This window comes from Lotus japonicus, chromosome 2, assembly GCF_012489685.1.
Source record: "Lotus japonicus ecotype B-129 chromosome 2, LjGifu_v1.2".
NCBI classification, from domain to species: domain Eukaryota; kingdom Viridiplantae; phylum Streptophyta; class Magnoliopsida; order Fabales; family Fabaceae; genus Lotus; species Lotus japonicus.
In genome coordinates, this window is record NC_080042.1 from 72,873,735 (window position 1) to 72,884,443 (window position 10,709).

The 10,709-nt window shown below is 33.2% G+C and overlaps 1 protein-coding gene across 1 annotated transcript; it reads left to right on the forward strand.

Annotated features, from left to right (window-relative positions):
- The first annotated feature begins 7,493 nt into the window (after window positions 1–7,493).
- On the forward strand, window positions 7,494–9,982 carry LOC130739387 (transcription factor MYB16-like). Its single transcript, XM_057591659.1, has 3 exons — window positions 7,494–7,784; window positions 7,890–8,019; window positions 8,630–9,982. The coding sequence occupies exons 1-3, from the start codon at window positions 7,652–7,654 to the stop codon at window positions 9,591–9,593; spliced, it is 1,227 nt and encodes a 408-aa protein (XP_057447642.1). The 5' UTR covers window positions 7,494–7,651; the 3' UTR covers window positions 9,594–9,982.
- Window positions 9,983–10,709: the final 727 nt, after the last annotated feature.

Sequence of the window (10,709 nt, forward strand, 5' to 3'; positions counted from 1 at the left end):
TTTTTCCACTTTAATTTGTACGGGGATGATACTGTTTTGTTGAACTCTAGCTAGAGTTTGTAATCATCTATCTTGCTACACTACCGACTTTAAGATTTAAAGTTGCTTCCACTTAGGGCTTATATTCATGAAATAGGGTCCTACCATATTTTAGTTGCAACTAAAGTTAAAACCTCAATCGGTATACAGCAAAAATTAAAAGTTGAAGATAAGTTTTCACATGCATATTGAAATCATTTCTTCCCACATAATTTGTAGAGAAATGTACTAATTAACACAGTTATTTAAACACACTAGTCGATTTAAATGGTAAATATTTAATTTTCTTTAAATAAAGTTACGAGTTTGAGTCTCGTAGGCAGAAAAATGTGTTCGGAAAGATAGTCTCACCGTATTGTGAATGCTTTCAGCTTGAACAAAATTGTCAAGAGAGTCTTTTGTTTACTCGACTGGTTATGTCCTTGTTTGGTGGGTATCGAGCGACTTGTTTCGTCGTTTTTCGATTTCAATAGGGACTTATCCAGTGGGTAGACGCTATAAGCATCAAAAAAGCTTGCGACTTATTTATGTTTTGAAAAAATTAATATATTTCTCTCACTTCTTAAAAAATTTGTTGATTGTTAAAAAGTTTAACCAATCGCATTAGTATAATTGTGTTGAAGAATGTGTTACTAGCACCCATAAAACTCACTCACCTTTTTTTTTCACCTTTGTGTCTTTTTTTCCTCATCGCCTCCACATGTTTGTGTAGGCTTCTCATGGAAGCAGAAGCTTGGTGATTGGGCCTTAAAAACTAAAAAGAACGTCTTGGCCTAAACTGATCCCCCAATGGGTTACGCTACGAGTCGTCAAATCTCGGCCCATAATATGTATAAATATATTTAAAAAGTTATTAGCCAGAAAATAACTAAAAGTTTACATTAAAAAGGACAAAAGATAAAAATAATATATTATTTATAGCCCAAGTGCTAACCAAAATATATTCATGCTCTAAAATTATAACCATAATTTCTAAAATATAAGCCAATATCTAAAATAATCTCCCCAATTCATACTCTAGGTAAAATCTTTTTGCTGTATTTCTTTCAAATTAAATAATCCCACATGTCCTTGGCAGCCTTGTATAAGTAAGTAAATGTTACATTAGCCACGTTGATTGCATTTTAATTTTCCTTATTCAACTAAATAAGGTTACTATAACTCACTATAACTTTTTTTGGAGGAGTAGGATATTCACCAGTACTAGTGGCATCTAGTGACTAATCTCGGGTGTTATGTAATTAATTTATTTTAAAAAAAGTTGAGATTAAGTGTGCTGAATTAAAAAAAAATAAAATTCTAAGAAACTTATAAGAAATTAGAAATGTATGAAAAAATGTTCATAAAGGAGTGGGACAGTGGGTTATGAGTAGTTAAACTCTCATAAGATGTACACCATCCACGTCCCAGTCGATTATTGGTGATCAGGTGGATCTCTTTTATGCTCCATGTTCTAATAAATCCCTTATCCCCCTCATTTTCAAAAATCCAAATCGTACATAAACTTTAACTTGAATTCAACCGTTTCTATTAACTTCACCCTTTACCCTCTTATGAATCTAAACCAAATTAGTAAAATTTAAAGTGATCATTTCTAATATAAATCTAAATGATCATCATCATGTGTTTTCTTCTTAGCCAAGCCTTGTTGAATTGATTCACTCACGCGTTGATATATATTTTTGTTTTCGACCGATATGAAGCATGTGGGACTTGGATGTCACATTGACAAGTGTAATAGTCAGTCATTTAATAGGGGCCATTAAGAGTGTGCTGGACCATTACAATGCTAGAGCTGGCAACGAACGATCTAAGGAAATTTAAAGGTGGGTGTCCCCATTGTCCTGCCTGCACCCAATATGAGTCTTGGATTGGATTGGATCCATTCCCATGAGAGTGAGTGTGAGAAACTTTGCAAATGCAATTGAAATTGCATCACACACCACGTACTAAGCTAAGCACGCACATTTATGTTTTCTATTTTAGCCCCCTTTTCACCACGGGACCCTTCTCCTTGTCTTTTCATGCACCAAATCATTCAAGATCCCCCTTACGCAGCCCTATAGCCCCCACCCTCTTAAATTCCTCCTCCTCATCCCCTTCTAAATCACCAAAGTGCCCCTCACAATATACAATTTAGTGAGCATGATACTCACTCTACCCTTATATTCACTCCTATGCATGGGTTACTCTTTAAGAGTTTTAATTTTGACTTTTTTCTCACATTTTTTTTTCAAAATTACTCTCATATATAATATGAAATATATAATATGAAAGAGCTAGTGTGATCTTGAAAATATTTTAACACGCAAAGAGAAATTTGTGAATAATTTAGAAAATCGGACCTACCAATGCGACACATCTCAACATATTAAGAATCAGTTAATCGAACCAATTATGAACTGCTTGAACTGGTCCAAAACCATACTGAAATTTGGTTGATTTAATCAGTTTATTTTTTATTTTTTAGTTTATAAAACTATTTTAACCATTTATTATTTTTTCATCATATAAATGATATAATATGAATAATCTATAGTAATTTAAAATTTATAAATTAGTCTGAATTTCTTTCTGAGATTAATTTCAATGACAATGTAAATAAATTTTATACAATAATTCAATCACATCCCTCAATTTTATTAGCTCATAACTAATTTTAATTTAATAATATTTAAAATATAAAATGAATATGGATACGATTGAATGACTGTATAAAACTTTTTACACGGTAAGTTAGAAATTAACCTCTTTCTTAATTTCTTGTCTAAATATATTGGATATTATAGTGAAGAATATCAAAAATATTTTTTAATTATCATCAATTCAACCATAAAATCTTGAACGGATGCTTTGATCGATATAGGAACCGGTCCAATTTTTTAACATTATTATTACCTTGGTCACAGCTCCAACTATAAGTGCCCACCTTTTTTGGCAGCTCTAGTTTCCAATTTGGGCAATTGGTGACTTATAAGAGTGGATTCCAGGTTAGTTTAAACTGCCTAAGTCATCTGCTTTTCCATTAGTATATGGTAAGTGCCTTCCATGAATTTCGAGGAAATTAGTAGAGTTCTAGTAATTAAATTGGTATTAATTGTTGATTCTAAATTAGTTTAGTCACTAGTCACTACTCACTAGTGTCAATTGTAGCTCTCTATCATGTAAAAAGCAAGATGTTTAATAGATCCTATGTAGCTCTCTATCATGTAAAAGCAAGATGTTCAAATGTTGCTCATTTAATTAGATACTTTTGGATTGGGACTGTCTATGTGTGACATTGGATAATGGACACAAGTTAATGCAACAACAACACACAAGAGTTATGAGAATTAGGAGGAGCTAGCCTTAGAGTAACCAACCACACACAAGAAATCAATGTTCAGAAATATTGGAAGCAACTATTCCCTACTCTCTTTGTAGGCTGTAGCCGACCTCATATGGAAATCTCTAAATTTTGCCATGAATTCTTGATTGCACAGAGAAGACTCTGTTATTCTAGCACCTATACATGTTAGGGCTGACATGATAGTGTTTCAAGTCAACTCTTTGGTCAGATATATATCTACATACATAAAAGCACAAATAACAAAATTTGAGGTAAAAAGAAAGACTAATTTAAGTAGAACTCGAATTGACTCGAGTCACATCCCAAATTACTTATGACTCAATTTGTTGAGAGTTTTAGATTTAAGAACTACAAAAATGTATGTGTTAAATGAGTTATAAAATGAAATTTCATAACCCACCGAATTCAAGCAACTTGAACTCATAGTTTTGATAATGAGATTGATCGGTCCGATTTGAATCGAGAATCAGTTAAATGCTCCGTCTATTTTAAAATAAAAAAGAGATTAGATGGATCTCAAAATTGATCAAACTAGGTCAAAACTTGTAGAATCAACATCAGTGAAAATCCTTGCTATTGAAATAGCTAGAATCAGTTTTGAACAATCATGTTATAAAATTTTCTACAATATATCCATAAAAATGTTATTTTTTATTTAAGAGAAATACATTTTATTCAAATAAAGTCTAATATAGAGTTAGAATGCTTCCACATATATATACAAATGGATTATCAACTTTTATAGGACTATGGGCGAGCCCTTGAGTTGACTTGGCCCAAGGTCTAGCCCAAGAGGTGAGAATGCTCATCAGGGACGCCAATGGAGAGCGGAGGCAAGAGGCTCTCAAGGAGACCAAGAGGCGTTAATATGTGGTAGAAACATGCACTTAGCGATTTAGGAAATACCCGCCTATGAGCAAGAATAGATCTTGTATGGACTCTTGGGTCGAGAAACTAGACCCATGAGTCCACTAGGGATAGATTAGCTAGGGTCCTGATTACTTTCTATAAAAGGGAATTAGGGAAGGTTTAACCTTGTAAGGATAATTTTTTTGGACTATTATGCATTAGGCGGCTAGGTTATTATAAGACCTTACATTTGTTAGAGTTTTGGGCCTTGATACGTCCTTATTATTCTCTGTACGTGAATAATAATACGTCAATAAATTATTTAATGTGATATGTAATATTAATTAAAAATTATATTTAACTTTTTGTTGAATAAACAACAGTATAACCATGATTAAATTATTGAACTGGGAACCAGTATTTTCATTGATTTTGTGCTCGATCTGGTTTTTATAATATTACTACTACCTTAGTCTTAATAAGCCAGAATTAGAAGAAAAATGTCATCCAGATTTTCAAGAAAATAAATTTTCTAGGTAAATGAATTTTGAATTAAATATGACAATTCACTTCAAATAACTTATACACGTAAGTCTAGTCTAGTGATTCTTTTTAGGGTGAAGGTGCATTAAAGAATTGCTGTTTACTGTTTATATCATATAGAGATCCTTGGAATGAATCCTAGTTGGAGATTACTGAAACTAAGCCTAATTTCAACCTTTCATTCAAGTAGGCACGTTCTTCTTCATGGTCCAGAAAAGTAAGGGAGGTTATTTACACACTTATGTTTCCTCACTATTGTTAATTTTTTCTTGAATGAGAGAAAACGAAAATAAAGACACTGTCTTTGGGATTTTTTTTTTTAAATGAAGTACATATATGAAATATGTCACGAGAAAGACTTTGTTTAATCATATATCAACAGTTTAGCACGCAAATTCTTAGCCTACCATATTATTTCATTTGCAAAAATTCATAGGTTGGAAATTTTTTCATCATTAACCCAATCAACAACTATACTAGATTTCTCTGAATGAGTTACGAAATGGTAGTCTACCCTACAATCACCTAAAGAGAATAATAGGGTAAAACATTATCAAAAAATAAATATATTCCTGCAAACATCGATGGGTAGATAAAAGAAAAATTGAGATGGACCCATATGATGAATAATTTAAAACCGGCCGTAACAATGCCATAAATACTAGGTGACGTGTCTCTTAAATTTATGGCTATAATTAACTTGGTAGCTCTTTCTTGTCGCCTGGTTTAAAATTCTACCATGGTTGTAATAACATGAAAAGACACTGAAATCCCTCCATTTTCGTGGGAAAATAACTCATACACACTCAAATTTCACTTCCAACCTAAGGGAAATAAAAATAGTGAGAGATATTATAATGATGTGATCGAAAAATCAAGAGAAATATATATTAAAAAAAAGTTTGTGTAAATATATCAAGATCAAAATCTACCATTTCACCCTTCTATCCATATCCAATAACATATTGGCATATTGCACTCATGCATAAGAAGATAATTTGTTCAAGTGATTCTTTTTAATCTTCTAAGTATATCTAGGATTTCAGTTTTAAATTAAAGATGGTTGAATAAAATTATGCTCACTAAAATGTAGATGTTTCAAGCTATAATAGTTTTTTTTTCGATGAAGGGTGGGTTGATTAGAAACCCGATGCAACAAAAAGCAAAAGCAAACTATAACCCTTGCAATAGACAGGAAAACAATGGACATATCCATCCACAAAGAATTTGAATTCATTAGCACTCACTTTTTATATATATTTTTTTATCATATCATTTTTTCTCTCTCATATTAAGATAAACAAAATGTTTCACTTGATATTATTATGTGACATGTGAGGATCTTAATCTTTCATCATTTCTTCCATTTTGTTCCATTCTTTTTTTGCATTCTTAGTTGTGAGTGGAATTAAGGACGAATACCAAATTATAAAAAATATGGCTTAAATACCCTTTTGAACCTTAAAATTGTAAAGGGAATCAAATTGAGTCTCAAAAAAAATTTCGTATCAAATTGAGTCCCAAAAATATATATTTTAAATCAAATTAAGTCATTTTACTCAATTTTGACCAGTCAACGATCTAGTGGCAAGCCTAGTCAGCCGAGGATGACCACGTGGACTTTTTCACATTAATTTTAGTCCCTTGAAAAATGTTTTGATCAATTTTAGTCCTTGTTCTTCCACCTTGAAAAATATTTTTTTGTTACCTCTGATTTTCTAGGTTTTGGAAGAATAAGATGAATATGATGAACATATAGTTTTTTTAGGGTTTTGAAATTGTAGGTTTAAGGATTTGAGTTATGGAGGAAGGGGAAGAAGGTGGAAGTTGAAGAAGATGAAGGTGGAAAAACAGAAACTAAAATTGATTAAAATATTTTTAAGGGACTAAAATTGATGTGAAAAAGTCTATGTGGTCATCTTCGGCTGACTAGGCTTGTCACTAGACCGTTGACCGTTCAAAATTGAGTCAAAAGACTTAATTAGATTAAAAAAACAAATTTAGGAACCCAATTTGATGCGGAAATTTTACAGGGATTAAGTTTGATTCCCTTTACAATTTCAAGGACCAAAAGAGTATTTAAGCCAAAAAATATTGTCATCTAAACATTCGTATTTAACGGACATCTTTTAGACATATACATTACTAGTGGTTTTTACCAGGTAGGGTGGGTAGCTCAAACTGGTGAATAACCAAAGTTCAAATACTGACGAGAAATAATTTATATTAATCTACTAACAATTTATCTTAGTTTATAAAAAAAAACTAGTAATTTTTACCTGCACACGCTGCTGAGTGTTTTGGCCATAAAAATCGCAACTATTACATATATCGATAGTATGTAAATTAAAGGTAAAAATTGGATGTTTACAAATGAATAATGTTTCATTCACACCTCTCTGAAATGGAGAGCGGTAAAATGAGGAGAGAGATAAGAAGAAAAGAAAAAGTAAAAGAGAAAGTATGAGATGACATAAATGATAAGAGGAAATAGATAGAAATAAAAAAATGTGTAAATTAAGTGTTTAAAAAATGAGGTATGTATATATCATTATTGGTTTACAAATACTCACCGAAGTTTTATTGACCCACAAGTACCACAGATAATAGAGTTGGAGGTGAAGGGTAGTTTTGGAATGATAGTCCACAGAAACCCACTGTTAAAATAGTTTATTGTCCCATTTATGTCGCTGACCTTTTCTTCTCTTCTCTATGCCCATCTCTTCATTTACGAAACCCTTTGTCCTTTCTTTCTCTCACTCTCTCTCTCTTTCCCCCACACAGTTTTCTTCTTCTTCTCTTCATTTTCTATATAAATAAGAGGAGAAGCTACTGCAGTCTTTAGCTAGCGTTCCTTCCACTTAATTCTAAATGGGAAGATCACAATGTTGCGACAAGGTTGGTTTAAAGAAAGGACCGTGGACTCCAGAGGAAGATCAGAAGCTTTTAGCTTACATTGAAGAGCATGGCCATGGAAGCTGGCGTGCTTTGCCTGCAAAAGCTGGTAAGTTTTTCTTTTAATTTCTTTTCCTTGATAGATAATATATTTGCAGTGTAGAATCCATGAGTGTTATATATAAACTGAAACTCCTCATATGTTATTGTATAGGACTTCAAAGGTGTGGCAAGAGTTGTAGACTGAGATGGACCAATTATCTTAGACCTGATATTAAGAGAGGGAAGTTCAGTTTGCAAGAAGAGCAAACCATCATTCAACTCCATGCCCTCTTAGGGAACAGGTTTGGTATATACATTCATTTCTTAGATTTTCTTGAATTACAATGTGAACACCTATGTGTGTTTGTGAGTGTATATCTCCTATACAATTTTGTTCCACTTTTTTTTTTGAATTTTAAATGACAAGAATTATGACACCTCATTTCAACTTGATATTTTGTATTTTCAGCACTTAAAATATAAATCATTAAATTTTCTGTGTGGTAGCAATTATTTCTTTTCTTTTCCAATTCCCTTCCAGTGCAGTGTGTCTTAAATGCAATGTCACCTCAATTTCTTCCCCCAATTCCAATCTATCTCCAACAAATAATTTGAATTGTGCTTCTGCCATTTTCATTACACCATTTACTTCCCTCCCTGACATCCAAGTTCACTCAAGGTGAATCTTTAATTGCAAAAGGATATATTATTGTCTATCTCCTGGTTCTACCCAAAGCAATAAAAAGAAATGGCCAATGCATGTGATTTCTAATGCCTTAAGACATTACAGAAATTAACTATGAATTTTTCATCTAGCTAGGGTTTGCATTGACATTTTATGTTGTGTTAACACAATTATTAAAATAAAATTCACATAAGATAATCCTAATCCGTGTTGTGTGTCGTACTCAGGTGGTCAGCTATAGCCACACACTTACCAAAGAGAACAGACAACGAGATCAAGAACTATTGGAACACACATCTCAAGAAAAGGTTAACTAAAATGGGAATTGATCCGGTGACCCACAAGCCCAAGAATGACGCACTTCTCTCCAGCGACGGCCAGTCCAAAACCGCCGCTAACCTCTCCCACATGGCTCAGTGGGAGAGTGCTCGCCTTGAAGCAGAAGCAAGACTTGTTAGGGAATCAAAACTTCGTTCACATTCGCTCCAAAACCACCACCTTGGAAGTTCTCATCATCATGTTTTTGCATCTTCATCTTCTGCTTCAACTAATTCAGCCCCAATCCCAAACAACACCAACAAATTAGAAGCACCACCACTGCCGCCGTCGCAGCCGCAATTAACATCATCAACATCTTTTCCCTCATCATCATCATCACGTTCCCTTGAGGCCATTAAGTCTTGGAACAATGGAGGGTGGTTATTAAAAGCTAACAACAATGAAGGAAATGGTGGCACTAATATTAATGACCTTGAGTCTCCTACCTCAACCCTATCTTTCTCTGAGAATAACAATGTGCAACCAATCATGACTGTTGGATCAGCAACAGAAAACAATAGCACTGCAGTGGCTATGATTGAGTTTGTGGGCACTAATTCAGGTTCTTCTGAGACAGGAGGAGGAGTTGTGAAAGAAGAAGGTGAGCAGTGGAAAGGTTATCATGAGAGTTCAATGACTTTCACTTCTGGATTTCATGAGTTCATGGAAGGTGTTGTTGGAGATGATGTTGTTGAAGAAGGGTTCACCAATCTTCTACTTAAAACAAACTCCGATGACTCGGAAGGCGGCGGAGAATCTAACAATGGTGGTCGTGGGAGTGGCAGTGATTTCTATGAAGCTGATAACAATAACTACTGGAGCAGCATTCTTAATTTAGTGAACTCTTCACCATCAGATTCTCCAATGTTCTGATCAGAGCAATTAAATCTTGTGTAAGTATGGACATGGTGTCTATAGAGTCTAGACACAACTAATTGAAAATTCAAGATGCATTAAGAAAAAAATCTTCAGATTATTTTAATGTTATCTTGAATTTTTTAATTAGTGTGACAACTAGACACTTCACTTGTACAAGAACTGTTTATGCCATGGTTAGCTAGTGAGTGTGAGTGATCATGATATATGTATTTATATAGGATAGTTCTCAAATTCAAACTGCAGTCAAAGGCTATTGATTTTATTTCCCATTGCCATAATAAGCGAACTGCTCAGATAGACTATGTTGAATTTCCATAGTGTTTTTAACAGAGACTTTGGTTGCTTCCACCATCAAATGTTGATATCGATTTGTTTGGATTTGACTTGATTAGCTTCTATGTCTAAAGTCTGTTTTTCTTTTTATGAGCTGGAGACATGTTTCTTGACAGTAGATAGTGTGTGAAAGAAGACAAGTGGGTTTGGATTGTAGTGGTTAAGTACTTTGTTATTACTTAAGCAAGTGATTGAGTATTTAACTTATAACTCTTAACCAATGGAAAAAAAAACTCATTAATCAATCTTTTACGGATAGGCAAGCGAAAAATTAAAATAGTCTCGCGTTATTATTTGTGGAGATACTTTGACTTATACTAGAAAAAAATTTCTGTGGGAGAAAATTGAATGACTGTTTCGCTTTAAGTAATTTTCGGTGTTCAAACTGTATACAGAAAAAGTCAAAAATCCAATGAAGGAAACATTTACTATGAACTTTATAACTGTTGGTTCTATATAGTATCATTATAACTCCTTTCAAGATATTATCAACAAAAACTTGTTATATATAGAAAAATGGTTTGTATGAATTGATTCCCATGATCGCAAGTTGGACCACGCTCTTTCGTAACAGGTAGGCTGATTTACCTTCCAGCTAATTAGGGATATACATTGGACCAAGTTAGTTACCTTTTTTCTGTAACTTCAAAGGATGAGGTTAATTTGGATAGTAACTAACTCACCTCCCATGTGACATGTATCCCAGCACTTTAATGGCCTCGATCATGTTGTCAAATCTCAACTTGATATATATCAAATTATCGTAAAAGAATTTGT

Excerpts from the sequence above, each read along its gene's own strand:
- LOC130739387 (XM_057591659.1), top strand. The coding sequence starts at position 7,652 with ATGGGAAGATCACAATGTTGCGACAAGGTTGGTTTAAAGAAAGGACCG. Across the intron at positions 7,785-7,889 it reads TGCTTTGCCTGCAAAAGCTG|GACTTCAAAGGTGTGGCAAG; the intron begins GTAAGTTTTTCT and ends GTTATTGTATAG. Across the intron at positions 8,020-8,629 it reads CATGCCCTCTTAGGGAACAG|GTGGTCAGCTATAGCCACAC; the intron begins GTTTGGTATATA and ends TGTCGTACTCAG.